Raw genomic sequence first — 24,215 nt, 5'->3', positions numbered from 1 at the left:
ACAACGAATAGTTTCAACCAGGGTGGTTTTGGCGGGGATGAGTTTGTTTCGGCGTCACAAAAAATATAAGCTTTATTTTAGTTACAACTTACTTAAATTTTCATAAAAATCACTTTTATCAGTGGTCATTTTAAAGGTTTTTGTAAGATCTTGTTTGGATTTTTGTATTCGATGAATAAAAGTCTACTTTCGAGAAGCCATAAACTTTGTTAACATTAAGTTTACGGTAATCATAAAAAACAAATCTCTTTATTTTATAAGCGTCATTTTATATCGAAATAGTTTTCCCGACGAAATTTAAATTTTTTGAGTTATTCGCGAAAACCCGTGAAAAAACATACTTTTTTGACGTGTAATTCGTAAACTTTCAGTCACGAATAACAAAAATATTGAGTTTTCGAAAAAACACCGAAGAAGATTTTTGTCTTAGAATTCGCTATTATAACGACTTCCATGTTTTTTTTATAAACTTTTTCCACTCCCCGAGTTGAGGTGGTAACCATCCCCAGAGGAAATGCACATATTGGCATAAAGTAGATTTGAATCTTTAACCTATTGTATAGCTACTATCAAAATTTCAAGCAAATCCATGAATATAATAAGAATTTTGAGCAGGAAACCGTCATATTCTGGACTATAAACGGATATCTGAGATTTCGCGAAAACATAAATATACAGGGTATACTTACAAGGTTTAAAAAGTTTAAAAAGACCAGTAATGAAATTAGAATACAGCACTTTCAAAAATCAAAAAATTAACTAATAGTCTGTAAAATTAAGAAACATATTAATAACAGTAATTCTTTTAAAACTTGTTTTGATATTTATATTTTAATTGCATTGATGGAAAATTTTATATTGCTTAAAATAGTATCCAATCTCTGGTTCTTGAAGATAAGTACATTACTAAATATGTTGGGTTCATCGTTCAAAAATATCATTGCTGACAAATATGTACATTGTACAATCATTTCTTTCCAGGTCACAATTTAAATACACCTACCACCAATTGTCCAGTTTAATTTAAACAGAGGCGTGTGCTCTTGTTTCTGGTTTTTAACGTGGACCAAAAAGAAATATATATTTTTAATACCAAAAATCCCCAGTTACTATGTGTAATTCCCTAGAAAATTTATTTATTTCCTTCTTTAATTATTTAAATTAATGCATTTTCAAGCCTAAAAATTCTAAAAACACGACTTTTATCAAAATATAAATACATTGACGTAAAAATCTAACAGTAACAACTCGGAGTTGTAGCAAGTTATAATGAATGAGCGTCAGATAATCATTTATTGTTTATTTAAAGTGTGACGTATTACATTAAAATATAACCAATATTAAATCTTTTGGGTCGCCCATGTTTTCAAAATTTCAAAAACTAGAATTTCGGACTGATCCTTTTCCCCAAAGCAGGTAGTTATATGTGACGTCATCTGGCAATATCCCCTCCCCAAATAACCTAACCAAACAAAGTTGACAGCTGTCACTTTCTAACACGTTTTGGCTGCGTTTAGTTTTGAGATTTGATTACACTTTTTTATATGATTTGTGATTTCTTTATTTTTATAATTACAGTGTTTTTTGTAATAGCGGCAGTTATGAATATGCCAGAGGGAAGTAAATACTCGATATTGAGCCATTTTTTAAAACATTACTCTTCTAGAACTTCAATCAAAATCAATCCAATTTTTTGAATAATTTTCAATATAAACGAATGTTTTTAGTTACTCTTTACTCAATGATACTGCATACGAGTTCTTTCATAATAAAGATTAGACTATCTACTTTCATAAGCAGTTTTCAAAGTTTTCACAAAATTAAATACAAACGAAAATACTGTGAGTAGTACAAGCTAGTCTGGTCGCAACTATTGTACGGGGTAGAAACATGGACACTAAAAGCGCAAATAGTTAAAAAGATTGAAGCCTTTGAACTTTGGATATACCGGAGAATGTTGAGAATTCCATGGACTGCCAGGGTCACCAATGAGGAAGTGCTGAGAAGGATGGGTCGAGACAAAAAATTGTTGAGAACGATAAAAGTACGCAAGACTGCATATCTTGGACACATACTAAGAAATAATAAATATAGTCTTCTGCAGGTCATCATGCTGGGTACAGTCGATGGCAAAAAGAGAATAGGTAGAAAGTAGAAATCATGGCTGCGAAATATTCGAGACTGGACAAACATGACTGCAGACGAATTATTCCACGTTGCAAAAGACAGAGAAGCTTTTAAAAATGTGGTCGCCAACCTCCGTTAATGGGGACGGCATAGGAAGAAGTACAAGCTGATTTATGAATCCAAATATACAAAAATATTTGAAAACAATAGCATATGTTTTTTTGGCGTGCACTTTGCGTGAAGTACCTTAAACCTTCTAACTCTTCCGTTTATATAGAAAGTAGCCATTATATTGATAATTTAATGTTCTTCGATTGTTTTTTTATTTTTTACTGAAATTATTTTTTTATTATTTCTTGAACTCGCATTAATTCCTATATTTATAATTAAAGGGACGATATTTATATATGTATATATTGAATTAAAATTTTGTACCTGAATATCATTAAATATCTACCTCTTCCGCATGGTTTCAGTAATGAAACTTACTTCAATAATGTAATAATTAATATTCCAGGTAGATATTCAATGATTTTCAGGTACAAAATTTGAATTTAATATATTCATATATAAATGTTATGTCTTTAATTATAAAAATATAGGAATTAATGCGAATTTAAGGAATAATAAAAATGCAAAAAATAATTTCAATGAAAAATAAGAAAAAACAATTGAACAACGTTAAAATTAATCCATATAATGGTTACTTCTAGTATAAAAGTAAGTGATAGAAGGTTCAAGGTATTTCATATTCAAAATGCAAGTCAAAAAACACAAATGCTATTTTTTTTTAAATATTTTTGTACATTTTGATGCATTGTGTTTAATAACTTAGCTTGTATTACTCACAGTATTTTCATTTTTATTTAATTTTGTGAAAACTTTGAAAACTGTTTATGAAAGTAGATAGTCAAATCTTTATTACGATATAAATCTTATGCAGGATCGATGAGTAGAGAGAAACTAAAAGCATTCGTTTATATTGAAAATTATACAAAAAATTGGATTAATTTTGATTGAAGTTCTAGAAGGGTAATGTTTTAAATAATGGTTCAATATTGAGTACTTACTTTCGTCTGGCATATTCATAACTGCCGCTATATTATAATCACTTGAATTATAAAATGGTTTTGGCCAGCTTTTTTGTAAAATACTGCTCTGTGCGGTGTCTATAAAATTAATCTATATACTCATAGTGTTCATATAAACTCTAGATCGCTCGTTGCATATTTTATTAAAAAAAGAACTTATTTTGGAAAATGATTTAGATATTTTGGGTATAACTGAAACATGGTTGAAGGAATCAATATCCAGTAAAAACATTAACATACCTGGCTATAACTTTGAGCAAGTCGACAGGAATAAAAATTACACAGGTGGAGGTGTAGGTATTTACATAAAATGTAATATAAATTATGTGCTGATTGGTCATCAAATGAAATTGAACAGATATGGTTAAAACTCTCTCTTCGATATGCAACACTAGCTATTGGTGTTTTATATAATCCTTATGGAGCATTTTATAAAACTTTCTTTGGAGTTTTGGAAACAATTTTATCATCAGTACTGCCAAGTGTAGATCATTTACTCTGTTTGAGCGACTTTAATGTTGAAATGTTAAATACCAAATTATTCCACACAGTTCATTACAGATGTATTAGATGGTCTTGGACTAAAGCATATGGTAAATCAAGCAACTAGAATTACCCAGTTCACATCGACTCTGCTTGATTATGTAATCACATCTACTGAGGATAAAATTTTGTCTACTGAAGTAAAAAAACATATCCCAGAAATAAGCGATCATGAAATGGTTGTTTTAAAATTTGGTTGTGATGTCAAAACTAATACAAATAAATTTATTACTACTCGGAATTTCAAAAATTAAAATTACAGTCAATTTAAATCAGATCTGGAATTTATACCATGGAGAATAATATATGAATTGCCAGATATAGACAGTAAAGTCGATTTTCTCTCGAATATCATTACTTTTCTTGACATACATGTTCCATATCAGACTTTTAGAATCTCAAAGAAATATGCTCCATGGTTAACTAATACCATCAGGCAATTAATGTTAGATATGGATAAAGCACTTACTGCTTACAAAATTACTAAAAATATAAATCTATGGAATGACTACAAAGTATTGCGTAGCTTAGTAACAGCCATGACTATAAGGGAGAAAAAATCATATTTTAAAAACATACATGATCAATCTTCTAAAGATAATATGTGGAACAATTTAAAATATTTGGTAAATAATTGCAAAACCAAAAATAACTTCGAAATTAAAAACGTGTGGAATGCAAATGAGATAAATAAACACGTTATTGAAGTCATACCAAACATGAAAGCAGAAATTGATACACAAATATTCTATGAAAATAATTTTAAGTATTCCCTCAGTTCTTCTCTTACCTTTAAACCAATATTTGAAATTAATATTTTACATATTATTAATAATATTAAAAGTAAAGCTATTGTGATAATGGTATTAACATATTAACGCCGCAACTGTGTATTCCCTTTCTTCTACCATATATCACACATAATCATCAACTTTTGCTTAACAAATTCAATTTTTCCCACTAAATGGAAACGGACACATGTTATTTCTTTACCGAAGACTAAAATTACAGAAAGCATGAATGAATTAAGACCAATAAGTGTACTGCCTACATTATCTAAAATTTTGGAAAAGGTAATCGATATTCAGTTACAAACGCATTTAAAAAATAACAACATAATCCCAACGATGCAGTCCGATTAGCTGTCTTTCTGCTTTATTAAATATTATAGATGATATTTTTAGAGCCAATGACCAAAACAAAATATCAATTCTAATTCTTCTAGACTACTCAAAAGCTTTTGATACAATTAACCATAATTTGTTATTCTCTATTTTACAATATATTGGTCTAGAAGCGAGAGCAGTTGATCTAGTGAAATCCTATTTTTCTAATAGATGTCAAGCAGTAAAACTTAATCAAAATATTTCTTCATTTCTAGATCTTAATACTGATGTGCTTCAAGAATCTATATTAGGTCCAATTTGATTCTCTATATACACATCTAATTTTCCCTCTGTGTTTTTGTCCTGTTCATAACATTATTACACAGACGATACCCAACTATATATGTCATTTTATCCAAATGACTATGACCAAGCGTTAAATGCAATAAATCATGACCTTCTTTATCTGCAGATTTTTTCTCAAAATCTCCATAGGAAAATATTTTTAGAGAATTATGCCAATCGAATTATCTTAACTCTTATCGGGTTTGGTTCGACGAAGATTTAAGGTTTACATATCATGTAAGTATTTGTTTACAAAGAGCTTACGCCGTTTTAAAATTACTATATCAAAGCCGTAATTTATTAAGTAGGGTCACAAAGTCATTATTATGTAATGCTCTGGTATTATCAAAATTAAATTATTGCGACGTGCTTTACAATGCGTGTCTCACTGAATTTGATTCATGGAGAATACAGAAATTGCAAAATTTTTGTTTACGTTTGATTTTTGGCATCAGGAAATTTCAAGGATAAGTCATGTTTTCATGAGTAGTGGCTAAATATGAAAAATCGTCGGAAACTTCATGCTTTATGTTTTTACCATAAAATCATTTAAGAGAGAGTTCCACCATACCTGTACAATCGAATAACTTATAGGACTGACGTTCATAATCTTAATCTTAACAAGAATACCCTCACTTTACCTAAACATACAACATACTTTTTTAGACGTTAATTTTCATATTCAATTGCTTGCAATATTAACAGTTTGTCCTACAATATTAAAAATCTATTAAAAATTTTATGTTTCATTCCAAATACAATTTCATTATTTAGATATAGTCTAATCTATCCTATTTTCGGGGGGTTAGGTGGAAGAACAGTTGTATGCCGCTGTTACACAGTAGTATACAAACCGAATCTCGCCCTACTGATATAATATTTTATTGTAAAGGAAAATTAATTGTTAATAAAGACATTTATTATAATTATTATTATTATACCGATCCGAAACTTTGTGTATGAATGCCGTACTATATCGAATTGCCTAACGAAAATCAAAGATTGTCCTTGCTACTGGTACCAATATTTTTATACATTAGGTCGCAGGTCATTATTTTTGTATTACCTACCTGTACCAATATTTTTATACGACATTAGGTCGCAGGTCATTATTTGTTTATTACCTACCTAAGTTATAAATGCCGTACAAATATGTTTGGCCAAAAAGTTTCCCCCACCCCCTCACTTGAGTGGTAAGTTTATCTTATCTGTGACTCACCTGTACCGATAGAAATTGACGACCTAGTTTCTAAAGTTATTACATATTGTAGTATTGTTTTATTTGTGATTCATGCTCGGTCAAATGACCCCTTAAAAACCCCCCATGGGCTTATAGTCTATGTCTTACGAGGGCAGTCCTGTTTTATGTGACGTAGCCATAATCACAGGAAGCTGATGAAAGTTTACCCCATATTCCACAGATTGTTCTGATACGATTAAGAGCCGAGCAAATCGGTATGTTTTACGTGAGATGCACAATAAGCTATCTTCTTCTTTTATTAGGGCTTAAGTCTGTACTTAGATCTTAAGACTGTAGTCGTAATTGTGACGTTGAATGCCAGAGCTACCTCGTCATCTTTTGAATGGTCTTCCTAGTGGTCAGTTATCTGTCGGTCTTAAATATCTTACTGTTCGTGCTAGTCTTCCAGTCCCATTTTCTCTGTCTTCCCCAGCGCACAATATCCTGGATTTTACATAAATCTCTTATTTGGTCATTTCGTAGTCTGTCTCATTAATGTTTTACCAGTAATTGATCTTAAGGCTCTCATTTCTCATGCTTCAAGTATTCTGTTTGTTTCTGCTGTATCTGCTCTCGTTTCTATCTCATATGTTATTATTGGCCAGGAAGCTATGGTAGTATGAATTTTTTTTACTTTCCCAGTTGTTTTCGTCGGGTATTTACGTCAAAGTTGGTTTGATGGAGCGCTTGACCAGACTCAGAGAAGATAATCTGGAACGAAGTCGGTTTCCATGTATATCGACGCAGAGTATTCCGTTACTAGGTATATCAAGCCAAGAATGGAGGATCTTAAGGTTTATGTTACGGACACGCATATTGTAGCGCAGAGTTTTTAGTATTATGTTGTAGCGGTTTCTTAGATTTGCCCATGTTTTTATTAGTTCTCTGAATTTGAGCATTCTCTCCAAGGTATTCCGGGTTTTTATGCTGACTATTGTACTTTAATCATGATGCATTAACATTTTTATGCTTGTTACCCTGTTATTACTGCCCTCACAAATATTTGGAAAGTTTTACTGTTTTCAGTCTAGTTGTTCAGAGAACTTCTTCCAGTAAACTATTTAGTATTCCACCTACGGTGATGGTGTAATCTGGTTATTGAGATAGATATGCCGATGTTAATCAGCACATGGCGATGTTGATTGTACATAACGTCTGCAACAATTCTTATTAAAGCTTTTACTGGCCTATCTTTGATATCTTCGGAGATAAAGCATAAGTCTGTAAGTTATAATCCGTTCTCCATGTATCTGATAAAAATGTTTCTCGGTCTTTGTCATCAAAAAAGAGATGTGCTGTGCTCTTCGGACAACTAGTGCCTGCCCATTCTCATCATTTGTAGTATGTATATTTCCAAATTTAGTGATGGCTATTAAAGTGTCCGATACTAGGGTGTGGGTGGGTCTTTATCACCTCGGTGTGTCGTTAATTACTGGGGGCTTATAGATAAATACGGTAATCTCTGCGATTTTGGTGATCAATTCATGGATATTGTTTTCATTATTGGATGTATGTATTAAACAGGCCAGCGTTTTCTATATTGTTTCGAACATAGGTTACGAGTATGTAAAATTTATGTGGCTTCTAAAACATCGTTCTTCTATAGCTACAAGGTCAATGTAGTTATCGTGTAATATATTATTCAATTCTTAGCATTTTGCTTTATATAAGACATCGATATTAGGGTGACTCGGTCCTTTATTTGTTTCCATCATATAGTTTCGTATAAATTATGTTTGTAATCTATGATGTTGGCAGAATTTGTCTCATTTAGTCTGCTGCAAAATTTGGGCTGGAGTTGAGCTCGTACAAACGAAAAGAGTGTTTACTTGTCCGCTGAGCTACCGAGGCTACAGGCCGGAGCATTATTCTTCGAGATGGTTGAATAATTGAGACGAAGAACAACTTTACACATTATTAGTGGTAGAGTGTGTCTTGATACAACATGGGATAAGAAATATTTAATAAATTGTAAAGTGAAGCTGAACATATAGTCATAGCAACATAAATAATATTGGTATGGAACAAATAATTTTTGCAATCGGATCCTGGGCAGCCAAGACGTGGGTAATGAAAATCACTGACAAGAATTGAATTTAATGATTCATGATCATGATACTTTCAAGATGTGGTTGTATCATATATCAATCGAAAAAAAAAAATAGATCCTTGTGCTTAATAGTGTCTAAAAAACGCCCCAATTCGGCCACAATAGTTATTGCCTCTGGCAACCATGCTACACTAGAGACTCTAAAGTCTACAGGTTGAATCGGTAATAGCTTTGTAACATTTTTTTTTATAATTAAAATATTAAATAATTTTTAATACCTTTACCCCTGTTGCTGAGACGCCCATGGCCGTATTCGCAAATAGCTATGCGGGTGGGATCGTTTACCATTAGAAAATTTTATTGGGCCCTACCGAATTATCACGGAATTCTCAGAGTACGAAAGGTCCTACTTATAAAAAGACGCCGAAGTAATTTACTTTATGGTAGGGCTGGGTTAATTCTTTTCCGGTTTCAGGCGGTTTCTGTTTGATAAATTTAGTAAACATCGTCGTAAAGTATTTTATAGTATTTTTCTGTAAGAACCTAATCCAAAAGATTTTATATCTCCTCACGGTTCTTCTCGTTACTTCCTTTGTCCGTTAGAACCTTTTTATCTTCAGAAAAATAGAAACAGCCTGGCCTGTCATTTTTAAGTGGGGGTTATCCCACCTTTTTTTTGGGGAAGCTTGTGAAATTTTGAGAGGAAGAACATTACTTCTGAGTGGGCGATCTTTGAGTAAAGTCGTTTGCTTATCTTACCGTTCTTTGTGATTTTTTTCGTTAAGTGTGTATACACTTAAATATTTGAGTTTCTTAATCTAATACCATATTAGATTAAATATGGTTATAAAGTACCATTATTTTAATTAAATTCAGTGTCTGATACTAGTAAAGTATAATAAAGTTCAGTGAAGTAGTGTAGCAGCCATCGAGATTTCATTGTAAGTTATCGTAATCATATTACCTTCAATTATCTGGGCGAATAATATGGTATGTAATCATATTACCCAATTTTGGACGAATCTGCGTCAACCATTTCATCACCTGTAGTTAAGGTTAACTACCCATTTAGCAATTTAATTAAAAGAACATTTAATATTTTAATACGAACTTTCAATCAGCTATTAAGGACTCCTCACTAATAATTATTACGAACATTTAATTCTCAGTAAGAACAGTTAATCATTAAACAACAGTGCGAGACAAATAATTAACTTGAAACCAAGTGCGGGTTGGTTTAATTTTTATAATACAGAATTCTTGTAACTCGTTTGTATTTTTTTGAATTTAACTTTAATTAACTTTGTGTTATTTGTTATTTATTTTTTCTTATTTATTGTACCCGTTATCTCGAGATAAGCCCATAAACAGCGAAGAGAGAATTCTTTAACCAGCTTTAGTTGAATTTTCTTAAATATTATCAGATTCTCTTCGCTGATAATTTAATTTGTGCATGCTTTTATTATACTGTATCTGTAGAGGTATTTCCTAATCATAATACTGTTTATTTTTATATGTATATAACCATTCATTAATTGATGGTGCATTTTTTTTACTTGTTCACATACAGCCGCCTATATAATTAGGTTGTTGAATACATTGTTTTGTTTTATCAATGAATTTTATTTCTCGACTCCTAATAAGTTTCCTGATGAAATAATACCGCTGAACATTTTTGTTTATTATATTAAATTATTATTATACCTTCGACCAGAAGAAAGATCAGGCTGATTAAGTTTCGTAGGTAAGTAGGGGAACGGAGTCCACCTAATATATTTATTATTTGTTTATGTAGTGTGTTGACTAACTTTATTTAATAATTAACTGTTGATATCTTTCCTTGGATTTGGTTTCAGAACCTAGATATCTTTCCTTATCTCTTTTCGTTTCTAGGGTTTCTTAATTTTCCCCTTGAACCCCAAAAAGTTAAGTGGCGCCATTTTTCTATCTTATCTTTGGTAATTTTACCCATCTATCTTTTTGTTTATTTCTGTATCTTTTCTAATATATCTTATCCTGATCTATCTTTACTTATTTCGTCCGTTGGACCCATTCCTGGTTCCAAAAGCTAGTTTCGAACCCACGACTCGCTCTCCACCAACCATCTGGCTGCCGTCCGCATTGTCTCCATTGGTGACCTTTCTAGCACTATCCAAAAAAGGTTTCCGAACTTAGATCTTTAAGTAGTCCCTTAAGCAATTGGTGAGGTCCAAATATAGTAACGAGATTCTCGTAGATGCTATATACACAGTATTCTATTACATGGCACGGAAGTCTGGACGCTGACAACCAGCTCGTTACGACGCCTGGAAAACTTCGAGATGTGGTATTCCGTCGCATTCTAAATATTCCATGGACTGAGAATGTTAGAAATGAAGAAGTTTTAAGACATATGAGAATATGAGAATTTAAGACGATTAGATTAATCCTCTTTAATCTTCAAACCCAATGTTTTGTCCTGCAAATTGCATTTTTATTTTGCTATTTCCCTTCCGACATATCTTATTGTAGTTATTTCTCTAATCTACCTATTTGAGTTCTTCTATTTAGTTTTATATCTAGTACTTGCTATTCCATTGGTCTTTGCGTTTTAAGACCTACCATTCCTAATGTCTCATGTAATAGAATTCGGTAAAGCTTTCTGCTATTATACTATATATATATATATATATATATATATATATATATATATATATATATATATATATATCTGTCTACAAATTTTAGATGATTTAATCGTTGTAAGTAACTGTTAATGCCTTTTTCCTTCGAGTTTAATTTGTAAATATATCATGTAAAGCCACAATGAAAAGTTTTGGAGATATTGTAAATTTTTACAGACTAAATAAAGGCAATTTATTATTATTATTATTGTATCTCCCTGTTTAACCCCTCTGTTTATCGATATCTGTTCTGTTCCTTTTGCTCCTGTTCTCATCCTTCTGGTCCAACGGTTATTGCAGACAAAAGAACATTGTAAAAGGAATCCTACCACTGCAAAATCTGCAACCATAATTTTGCATATTCACTGCCCAATTACTTTTTAAAATACTAGTGAACAAAATAATTATTTATACATGTATCTAGTAAGAAAAATAAGTGATGAAATATATATTATGTGGTCCAAATTTATATTATCATTTATTAGGTTTACATATAGGGTGTATATATAACATTTTAATTTCGTTTCACATGTCAGGTTAAATTAAAAACAAATTACAATATATTACCAGTACATCCCTTTTAAGGTTTGGCATTTCTTCGGTTATTGAACACAATAAAAGAAAGCACCCAGCAGATCATTTAAGAAATTGATTGGGTGCGGACAAAGTTCCTATCACTATTATACCATTCCCTTGGCCTAAAAGACAGTAATTACGCCGAAGGATGAGGAGTGTCATTTTTGTCAAAAATTGCCGTTTATACTGGGGTAAATAATAAAAATGATATTAGCCAGTAGCTCACAAAATATATTTACTTCAATGCAAATGTTAAAAACAACTGGTAATTATATCACTCCTATTGATTAGAATATTTCTGTTGTAAATTATTGAAATACATAAAAATTTTATTTTAATAAATTTTTTGTGCCAAAGGTAAGACACTGTGCCAAGCATCATTCAAAATATAGATACAATATGCACTAAGAAACTGGAAGAAAAAATGTGGAATGGATATATTCCTCAAATAATACAGAGTGAATTTATACAAGAAGCGTGCATGATTAGATTATTTTGGTGCAGGATTAGAGAAAACATCGTGAAGAAGAAAAAAGTAGAGAAAAGAGACGCTAGATGTTGAAGACCCTCCCCTTCTTCGACGTATTTCAAGTTTACACTCTCTTTTTATTACTTATCTATCCATCAATGTAGGTCAACTTCTAGTATTGGCTTACTAATGCTCACAGGTCATGGCAGCTTCCGCAGTTACCTTTTCAGGTTTAGGACGGCACAGTCCGATCAGTGCTTTTACTGTGGTCTCTAAGATAGTGTGACACACACGATGTTATAGCGTGAGCGTTGGGCGGGTGAAAGAGAGAAGTTTGAAAGCGAGTGTAACTGCAGAATGTTTGATTCCGTGAGAGAAATGGTGGAGAAAATGATGAAGGATGAGTGGTGGTGGACACGGATCCACAAATTTATCAGGGAGCTGCTCTCTTCAAAAGAACGCGATGAGAGGGAACTCAGGGGCAGGGGGTTGAAGGTCTTTGGTCAAACATCAGGAGAGATGTTTTGTCTTAACCAGCCCCTCCATCCTGATCTTTGGAGTGACAGAGGAGAGGTTTTTAGTTGGACGCCGACCGTCTCGGAGTGGTGAGGGGACGAAGTGTTATACTCCCTCGGGCGTCTTGTCCTGGCACAACTTCGGGAATTAGGAATCCAACACTACCTGGGTAAGTCACAGGTATCTGTATGCAGATTTTCCTTCTTCTCTTTAAAGACGTAAAAAAAGTATTGGCTTACTAAGCATAGATATGCTTTCGTTAGTTTTCAATTCGGAGGCTTATTAAATATTCGAGTTATAGTCATCAAAAGTCAGGAGTTCTTGGTAGAGGTTAAAGAAAGAGCATAGTGTGATACTAACTTCTATTTATAACACACATAAAGAATTTATTCTTATCATTCGTATTTATTTAGTCATTCCGCGAAAAAAAGACATAAATGACTCTGCATATTAACTCAAATATTTCTAAAATACAAGCACTCATTTATAGATAATTTTGTTGTAATGCTAACTAAAATTTAGAATGTATTCGTTGGTATTTTGTATTTAACCTCCGCTCATTATTCACATGAATGAATCAGGAACGAAAAATCTTGTACAATTTTTTGAAAGCATTTAACTGAGGTACTTAAAACAATGCATAGTCAGTACTTACTTGAGAATGTTCCATCATGTTCTAAAGTAATTTCTTGCAGTTGGCTTGGACTAGTACTGAAACAATACCATTTTATTAGAAAAATATTTAAAAAAAAAACAATAAAAATTATTATATGCGACATATAATCAAAGTGAACATTATATTAATGTTCATTATGTAAATGATGTCACTTCGATTTCCCATAGAACATAGACATTTAGTCGAGTGCAGCTTATGATACAGTGTATTTATGACTTTAATACACTATATCATAAATGTTGTCAAACACTATATTTCAAGCTGAACTATAATACATTTTTAGTGTCAAATGTCAATTTAATAATTGGCAAACCTTATTTTAACGAAAAAATAGAAAAATACTTTTTATACATGCTTTTATTAAAAGTTTGACATTTATATTGTCAAACTAATTTTAATGTAAATAAATATAATGATATTTTTCTACTCTCATACTTTAATAGGTATATAAATTACAATTTCAATAGTCATACCATAATGGGATTCATTATGATACAGATATTTAACCAATAGACTCGCGCAATGGAATAAAAGATATTGATATCCAACAAGTAAGATGGTAGGACATGTTTAAAGAATGCCCAACGATCGACTTCCAAAACAAATCGTAACTGGCAACCTCATGGTAAAAGGAAAAGAGGAAGACCTCGCCTCAGTTGGAGAAAAGGTATAAATCGGGAAATGAGAGACATAGAAATAGAGGAAAAATGTCACCTTGCATCAAAGTATAATGTATCAACAAAATAATTAATTTAATGAAAAACCTAACTAATTAATTTATTTGTTTTACAAAATAGATAAATTTGAATATTTTTTTTTGTTGTGAATGATCGTAGAAAAAAATCATGTATACTACTCGCATTTAATTGCCATTATGATGCTCGTATTCTAGACGACATTCATGTCGTATCCCTCATACTCGCATCATAGTGACAATCATTAAATGCTCGTTGCATAATATACTACTATAAAACTGTCTAGTAAGTTTGTTATTTTTGTAATGTATCAAATAAATTGGAATTTCATCTACAAAATCCAACACCATTTAGTAGACGTTGGCAGAAGTTTGTATCTGCATTACTACAATAATTGAGGCCACTACACATGGCGGTTAGACAGACCTGTCGTGAAGACGATTATAATATTGGTATCACCCAAGATAGAAATATATGAAGAAATGTAATTATAGAAGCCGATCCCGCATTAAATAAAAACAGAGAATGATAATGACGATATATTAAATAAAAGCAAATGGACGTATGAACATTTCACACAAGACAAATTATGAAATTTGTTCATTCAAAAGGGTAGAAAATAGAACAGCGAAGAAAAACGTGAGTTAATCAAATAGAATATATAGAAAAAGAAACATTGAACAATGGATCAAGTGGGGACAGGAATTCTAATATTTGTAAGGTTGTTTGTTTGTTTGAACGTGAAGATAAATATTGTTCTGCAGCTATTTTTATTGGGAATTAACCATAATTTTAGTTTAAAATACGTTTATTTTGACGTTTCGATTTCCACTTCCGAAATACATGTCCAAAAGATTTCCAAAGTGGAAATTGAAACGTCAAAATAAACGTATTTTAAAATAAAATTGTAGTTAATCCCCAATAAACATAATAAATTAAGGATGAAAGAAGCATATTTCGTTTCACCATAAAAATTTTAGTATATTCAAAATGATTGACAAGCACATATGTTATGAAAATTTTTATAACCGGACGTTAAAGAAATATTACAATCCGTTATCAAACCGAAATTTCCACAAAACTCTTAAAAGCTGAACATCAAAAGAGTTGTTGAGGATATACTACAAAATAGACGATATCCAGAACAGCTATTTCTCTTAATTATCTTGAAAATTGTCACAGGAACTCGCGAGACGTACAGAATCGGCATTAAGTTCCTAAAATAAATAAAAATTAAATTATTATTTTATTGTATGATCTTGTTTTCTAGATTGTCCAGCCCTAAAACCTAAAATACTCCGATTTTCAGCTTTAAGAATAAGGTTTTCGTATGGTTCATTTTTTTTTATAACTTTTTCGCGTTTCTCGAGAACTTAGTGGAAATTTAGTTGGAACAACTTGCCTCTAAAGTAGGCAATTCTGAAATGGATTTAGAGTAAAGGCTGTAACTGTGGAGACAAATTCTTGAAGAGAAAGGTTTTTATGTTAAGCTTTCATGTTAATTATTAATGCTTTAGGAGAAAAGGTTTAATAAGATGATACCTTTGGATTGTGAAATTATTGTGAAAAATAATAGTTTACAGTATCTAAAACAGATGCATGCAGTATAGTTATATACTACAAGCCCATGGGACATTTTTAGGGGCCCATTTGACCAAACATGAATGGCATATGAATCAATACTACAATATATAATAACAACTTTAGAAACTATGCTGCCAATTCTTATCAGTACTCAAAGCATGGGAGATCAAATTAAGGGTTGCGCCTTAGATTTCTCACCCCCGTCCCAGCCGAAATGTACGGCATTGAAAAAAAAAAAATCTATTTTATGTACCGATCAGAAACTTTGTATATGAATGCAATTCTGTGTCAAATTGCCAAAAACGGGGAAAAAGTATTGCGAAAATAAAAGATTTATAATTATTAATAACCCTGAACCTACCATGTAACGCTAAATCACCACTAATTTAGGAAATTTTACGACCCCTTTCAGTCTTTGTGAAGAGAATCTTTTGCCGATCAAGAAAGTTTAGATTTTACCAAAATGAGCCTGGCTTGCTTTTGTTTTGCTCCTAACAGTGGCTTTTCCTTTGACTAGAAGAAAATATATTAAACTACGACTACATTTTTAAGTTGTTATCTGTAATTCAACCTTATAAAACTTTAATCCAACTTTATGTTTCCACTTGCGACAGCATTCCCTTGACAGATTGAATTAAGTTTGATTGAAACGTTTACTAATATTCTCGTATTCCTATCAGAAACTAGTTTTGGACAACCCGGGCTTTTACAATTTTATCTAATATACTTCATATTTCCTCATAATTCTTAATTATATTCCACAACGCAGTTTTAGGAATATTAATTTCATCTGCCATTCAAGGATTGTTTTATTGCGGGAATAATTGTTAATCAACAGCTCACAACTTTCTGAATTTATTTTGAATATATTTTCAATTTGAAAAAATTTATAAAATTAAATAAAAAAGGTTTGGTGCAGTAGAAATGCAAAAAAAATTAGTCGGTTTATACTCTGCTTATAGGGGTAAACCGCTCACCAATAAAAACAATAATAAATTAACAGTGGGACGCCTTAATTTGTTATATATTTTAATTTGTCCCATTATGTAGTTGTTAGGGTTCGTATATTAGCTCTTATTCCCATTACTGTGTAGGTTTAATACTATTATTTCTATATTATCTTGAAACGGTTTTCTACACTCTCCATGTTAACAATTTAAACTTTAATTGTTACTGTACGCTTGAAGGTAGCAAATCTACAAAAATCAAAGAAATTATTAACTGACTAAAAAAGTCAAGGGCGTTTGCGGATTTGGTAACCAGTTTTCAAAACATATTCGCTCATTTCAAAACTTTATTTTACTATATTTTACGAAAGCGTAGAATGTAGAATGAGGCTGAGCACCCAATATTATTATAGTATTAGTGTAGTAATAAAACACTTTTTATTGGAAGATCAACTAGGTTAGTTTATTTCTAATAGCCGGATGGTTGAAACGGTTAACAAATCTTAAACCAACATTATTATAATCAACATCAGTTGTACTACAGCCCTAGTTGAGATTGGATCCTGTTATTTTAATAACCGTGCAAATTTACACCGCCAATTCTCCTCGTGTTTCCGCCGTCCTCAATCCCAGTCTTGGCCCGCCTCTACCTTTTCTCGCAGGCAGTGACAATCTGGAGATATCCTATAGACTACAAGCCCACGGGACATTTTTAATAGGTCATTTGACCCAGCATGAATCACATATAAAACAATACTAAAACATGTAATAACAACTTTTAAAACTAAGCCGCCAATTCTTATTGGTACACAAAGCATGGGGGTTCAAATTAAGGGGTTGCGCCTTAGAGTTCTCACCCCTGTCCCAGCCAAAATATACGGCGTTGCAAACAAAAATTAATCTATATACCAATTCGAAACTTTGTGAATGAATGCCGTACTGTGTCAACTTAAAGCATGCTGGGAATGCTTGCTGGGCATATTTCCTTATTGACGGTATAGTTGTTATTAGATATTGTAGAATTGATTTATATGTGATACATGCTGGGTCAAAATGGCCCATTAAAAATCTACCATGGACTTGTAGACTACTAACCATATTACCCTACCTATTTTTATGAAGAATATTACATCTCCGCCATCTGCTATTTTTTTGTATTTCTTATAAATATCCACGATATTTATCCATGATATCGAATAAAAATCAAGTCATGAATCGCTACCTTTTGGTTGGGACGGAAAATAGAACAGTACGATAAATCATTATGGTTCAGTTAGATCTCAAATTATTTAATGTGTAAGTGTATGGTCGTCCTATGAAAAGTTCATCAAGCAGTTAGAAAGAATCTAATAAGTATTTCTATTTTCTCAAAAACACTTAAATTACAAATACCGACTTTTATCTTGACAGTATGAATACGGTCCTGAGTTTTGCGTAGGGGAAATGCTGCACTAAAATAAAGAGAAAAACTTATAGGTACGTTACCTAAATCAAAATAAGAGCAAGTGGGGCGCACGAGACAGTTTCATCTAAAATTAGACACACGTTGAAAACCGTTCTTCCTGTTGTGACGATAGAGAAAGAAGAACAGCAGTTGTTGTAAGTGATGAAAGGAGCGTCTTCTATACAATGTTTTACAAAAATACTATTTAATTTTGAGCTAACTAAAATGGAATAACTCATTTTTTATAATTATACAACTAGGAAAATACTTCTTTGGTATTTTAATCGCTGAAGTAATACTAGACCGAATTACTAAAATACAAAAGTATAAACATACAGAGGATACGATCATTTAGATTCTTATTTTTTCTCATAAGTTATTATTTATTTATAAGTCAATATTTTTTTATCTCCTTGGAACATTTTTTCATACTTTTTTTTTTATATTGCCTATATTTCATTTGCGAATTTATCTCTTATTCTTTTCAGGATAAGTCTTTTGTCATTCTCTTACGGATTTTTAGTTTATCCATTTGTGGTCAATGGGTGAAACATTAATCTGCATATTTTTCATGATCTGGTTTGCTTGTTTCTTCGTACGAATTTAATTTGTTATTGGTTGTACATTTCAACAAATCGATTATACCTTTACAGACTGCGATTGGAAATAACTTTTGTGTACACCCTACATATATTGTTCTGAATTTAAGACAACTTAATCAAGTCATGGCCACCGAAAGAAAAATCCTGAGGAGAATTATGGGCAAAAACCGTGACTATCCCTCAGCGTTAATCCATCAACTAGCAAACATAGACTCTATCCATGATAGGATACTCAGCCTAAGCAAGAAGTATGTTCTCTCCAGCATATATGGCTCGAAAAACAGAGCAAAGGATGTTTTAAAAAGACATGCCAGTGTAGAGGACAAGTACTCACCAGGAAAAGAAAAAAAAAACAAATTTTCGAAACAAAGCGGACAAAGAATTTCCTGATGAGTACTAGAATGGTAACCGCATGGAATAGACTAAACGGTAAATAGTAACTCAACCTTCAATAACAACTGTACAAAATCAAACATATCATAAGCTAATAACAGAAAATCACCCACCTGAGCAAGTACTGCGAGCTAACACATACCTAAAAACCTAACATCTTCCAGCCCAAAATTACGATACTCTTAACAAAAAAAGGGGGACACCTTTCCTTAAAGAGGCGAAAACCTATAATGAGGTCGTCATAACGTTTGTCATTCATTCATTCGCTATCAGATCCTTCCATAGTATATTATATCGGTCTATTGGAGTTCCTTCAGCTAACCCATTGTAAGCCTAATAATTGTACTCTTGTATTTTCTAGGGACACAACCTAACTAATTGTTTCCTTTTGTTTCTAGTAAAAAGTTTTGATTTGATTTGTTTAAAATATTGTTTATAATAAAAGTAAATCTCTTTTTCCACTATATTCTAAACGTAAAAAATAAGTAGCCAATAAAAATGAAACAATTTTGAAATTTCCAAATTATTTAATTTTCTTCTTGTTAACCACAATTAAAATGAAAACACTCGTTCAAAACATTGCAATAAACAATATTTTTTTTAATTACAATTTAGTACCTATATTCGATTATGTATAATGCTACTTGTCCAGCTTTTCTACTATAAAAAAAATAAATAATTTTTTTTTATAATTATTTAACTCTTACATAGGTACCTAAATAATTTCTCCACCAAAATGTCTCGATCGACTTTTCCCCGTCTTATTTGCTACCAGCCGTGACCTTAAACAAAAAAGCTAACTCCTTGGCATTTACCAGTCTAGATTAATGTGGCTTAAAACTATAAAAGTAAATTTCAGAGTGCGGAACAAAAGGCATCGTTGTCACATATTTTAGCTAAGGAAACAATAAAAACCTCCATAAAATATTCTTAGAAACTGAAGTTCCAAGCAGCTTTTTAATAAAATGGGCCATTTTTAATTCTACTCCCGATTATGTCAGATACTTAAAATATAAATCAAAGCATTTAGAATTTGACGATCATGTGGATCTGATAACCATGTCCTAGAAAATAGAAGACTGATTTTAAGTATTTTCCTTTTCTGCAAATCAGTTTAAAAATAAGAAGTTAGCCAAACAACATACATTGTCAACCTTTGTTTTTAAGACGTTAAGCGCCACCATGTTAAAAAAAATTCTAGGGGCCACTGTGTAAAAATCATAAATATGTATGAAAAATGCACTATTTAACTGTATCTTTTATTATTTATTTTCTCATAAAAACGAAATAGATACAGCGTCAACACCCGTCAATTTATGAACATGGACCACTTGTATCGATTTGGATCCAGCGTTAGAAGCACGTTTGCTCCTGTCTGATTTTTTTGGTTTTGAGTATTTTGCACGCAGCTACGAAGGGCTTGCGTTGTGTATGCATATTTTATTGTTATAAGAGTCTTATTAGTGAGTGAATATAATGTCATATAAAAAAGAACAAGAATGTTTGCAAGACATGTTGGATACAATAGACTTTTCGGGTGAGGAGGAACCTTTTAGTGCAAGTGAGTCAGAGTATAAAAAAAGAGTCAAAGAACGAGAATGTTAGTGATGGGGATATTCCTACCAAGAAAAAGAAGCTTACGAGGTTTAATAAAAACCAAAAAAGGAGATAAATATGAAAAATACCGATTTGAAAGTTTTTTACGGAAGTTCTCTAACCCTACTTTCTTCTTTTTATCTTTTTATTAGTAACTAAATAATATGCATTGTTTATCTTCCAATAAGTATATCGACGGCACAATAGAAGTTGAAAAACTTCTCAGTCAATCATGTAATGTGCTTTCTACCTACTTCTGGAAATATTGTCAATTAAGGAGAAGATGAACTATCGGACCAGGAATCTACTAATGGGAACTCAAGTTCTAGTACGTATTTTTCAGCTTCCAATGCACATATACCTAAATGAGACCATAGATAAGGTCAGGAAACCTAGACGATATGGAAAATACTGAGAGGGAAAACGAAAGCCACGGAATAAATGCACTTTCTTGGGATAAGTTTAGGCTAAAATATTTGATTTTTAGGACACAAATCCAGGCGTAACTGAAGATATATTCGCCAACTTCAAAGGAAAAAGAGAACTGGATTTTTATAAAAATTTTATAACTGATGACGTAATAAACTATATGGTAACTGAAACAAACTGATCCGCCTAGTCTATGAAGTCTCAGGCTAATACTTTATCTCATGCTCACATAAAAAGTTGGTATAATACCACTTATGATGAAATGAAACATTTTTTGTCAGTACTACTGTGGATGGGAATTGTCCGGTTACCTCAAGTCAGAGATTAATAGAGATTAGAGGTCAAAAAATAACATATACAAATAAGATAAACTCTGTTTTATCAAGATTTGATAGTAGATTTAAAATATTAGTAGGAACATGGCATTTTTGTGACAACTCCTATCCTCCAAAAGATGATCGGCTATATAAGATCACGCCCTTGATAAATATGTGGCTAGAACATTTTCAATACGCCTATGTACCAGAAGAAAATTATTGTATTGATGAGACACTAGTTCCCTTTTGTGGACGTCTAAGCTACAAGCAATATATTCCGAATAAACGGCAGAGATTTAGAATAAAATTGTACAAATTATGTCTTTAAGGCGGTTATACATATAACCTGAAAGTATATTGTGGCAAAGATAAACCTGGAGATAAAAATATTTCTGGGGCCACTAACACTGTTTTAGAGCTGTCAGAAAATTTACTTAAAGGGGTGGACTGTTTATACAGACAATTTTTATAGTATCGTATCTTTAGCCCACGAGCTTCAAAAGAGAAAAACACATTTAGTGCGGACTTTACGTTCAAACAGAAAAAAATATTCCTCCCGAAGTTGTGAAAGCAAAGTTACAGAAATAACCGTCTACGAGTTTACATAGCAACACAGGTTGTACTGTCTTGAAATGGAAGGACAAAAAAGATGTCTCGGTGATTTCAACAAAACACAGCAATGCAATGGCTCCTGTAAGAAGACGCGGCGAGGAAGTAGAAAAGCCGATAATAATTTTAGACTACACTATAAATGCAAAGCCTTTATAAATATTTCTGAACAGTTGAAGAATTCTACTAGTTTACGAAAATGGATCAAATGGTATCAAAAATTAGCAGTAGAATTGCTAACAGAAACTACGGTAATTTCGGGTGACTTTGGCCCGCCAGGGTGACTTTGGCTCATTTTGGGAAAAAGATATTGTAGTAACTAGTGCGTATGTACAATATATTATCATATAAATTTCATTATACCTCACCATCAGTACCATATTAACTTTAGCAAAATTTTAATAAATCACGGTAATACTGGTTATAATAAGAAAAAAATGAATTTTTAAAATATAGCCATTTTACGTAAGATTTCTTGACTGTAAAAATTGGTTGGCAACCAATAATACTTCCAAGAGTAAGATTAATTGCATAGCTGCACATTGAATATCTGTGAATTCTTACCCGCCTAGCGTCAGTATTTCAGTCTAAACGTAGATGCTAATAAGGTCGGTTGTTATTTGCAAAGTGGTACAGAATTTAACGGTTTTCGGGTGACTTTGGCCCAGTTTGTTGAATGTTGGATTTTGGTTATTCGTTGGTTCTATATTTAAATTGAAGTAAGTAAATGCTGATTTTTAATTTGAATTTAGCCTTGTAACAACTGCAGAGTTTGTTAACTGTATAGAACTAACGACTTTTTTTTAGATGCCCTCAAATTACAAACGTGTTGCTGGTAGTAGAAATTATGGAAATTACACTGCAGACACAGTAGAAAGAGCTCTAGAAGCTATCAGAAATGGAGTCCTATCTCAAAGAAAAGCTGCAATAGAATTCGGAGTGCCAATAAGTACTTTAAAACTTGGCAAAATTGAAGTTTGTGGCAATGGCCCGAAGTCAACGTAAGAAAATCCTACCACCTGGGTAATATTGATTTCACAGAGCCATTGGAACTTGGACATAACCGATATTTCTTTCCAGATTTAAAAACAAGCTTGTAAATTGTTTTATTGTTCATTTTTTGTTTAAAAATGATGTTCTTTGTAAACCGAGGGTCCTATGACTGACGAAGGTCAGAAAATTTACTTAAAGGGGTGGACTGTTTATACAGACAATTTTTATAGTATCGTATCTTTAGCCCACGAGCTTCAAAAGAGAAAAACACATTTAGTGCGGACTTTACGTTCAAACAGAAAAAAATATTCCTCCCGAAGTTGTGAAAGCAAAGTTACAGAAATAACCGTCTACGAGTTTACAAAGCAACACAGGTTGTACTGTCTTGAAATGGAAGGACAAAAAAGATGTCTCGGTGATTTCAACAAAACACAGCAATGCAATGGCTCCTGTAAGAAGACGCGGCGAGGAAGTAGAAAAGCCGATAATAATTTTAGACTACAATAAATGCAAAGCCTTTATAAATATTTCTGAACAGTTGAAGAATTCTACTAGTTTACGAAAAGGGATCAAATGGTATCAAAAATTAGCAGTAGAATTGCTAACAGAAACTAGGTACGCTAATAAATGTGTAATATTTACATCAGATGGTAACAAAGAAAAAAATGTCCATCATGAAATTCAAGGAACAAGTTGTCACTTAGCTTTTCGAAGAAAATTTTACAAGACCTCCTCCGGCTAATGAAATACACGAAAATCATGTTTCAGTTGATAATAAGAAAAGAAGAAAGACTAAAAACAACCATGATTGGAAATATTTCCAAGCTAAATCTTCGCCCACAAACTCGCCACAAATCCATTTATTATTTATTATTAATCCAATAATATTCAATAAAAGAGTTTGTTAATTTTTATTAGTAGGTAATAAGGTGAAATGTGTTATTTGATTCAAATTAATTATATTTTATTTTTAACAAAATGTGTTTAATTATCAGCTTATAAAAAAAAATCGTTGACAAACAACAAATTCTGATGATATAAATGGTGCTTAACGTGTTAAACTAGTTATAACCTTCAGAGCTGTCGGATGCAGTTCTTATTGCTATTTCTAATCTATTTTATATCTTCCCGTTCTTCCGGTCTTTCGACAATTATTTTATTATTGATGTTTGTCTTTTTCTCTCCCCATATTTATGAATTGGTC

At 32.0% G+C, this 24,215-nt stretch overlaps 1 protein-coding gene across 4 annotated transcripts in view; it reads right to left on the bottom strand.

Moving 5' to 3' along the window:
• The window catches only part of LOC140452056 (centrosomin-like), a 198,749-nt gene that overhangs the window by 114,135 nt on the left and 60,399 nt on the right, over positions 1–24,215 (bottom strand). For all 4 annotated transcript variants that reach the window (XM_072546102.1, XM_072546094.1, XM_072546117.1 and 1 more), the window contains exon 2: positions 13,382–13,437. In XM_072546102.1, coding sequence (XP_072402203.1) covers positions 13,382–13,437 — 56 coding nt within the window. The remainder of the gene's footprint in view (positions 1–13,381; positions 13,438–24,215) is intronic.

This window comes from Diabrotica undecimpunctata, chromosome 1, assembly GCF_040954645.1.
Source record: "Diabrotica undecimpunctata isolate CICGRU chromosome 1, icDiaUnde3, whole genome shotgun sequence".
Lineage (NCBI taxonomy): Eukaryota > Metazoa > Arthropoda > Insecta > Coleoptera > Chrysomelidae > Diabrotica > Diabrotica undecimpunctata.
Note: the sequence above shows the minus strand (reverse complement) of the source record. Positions and strands in the feature narration are given on the sequence as shown.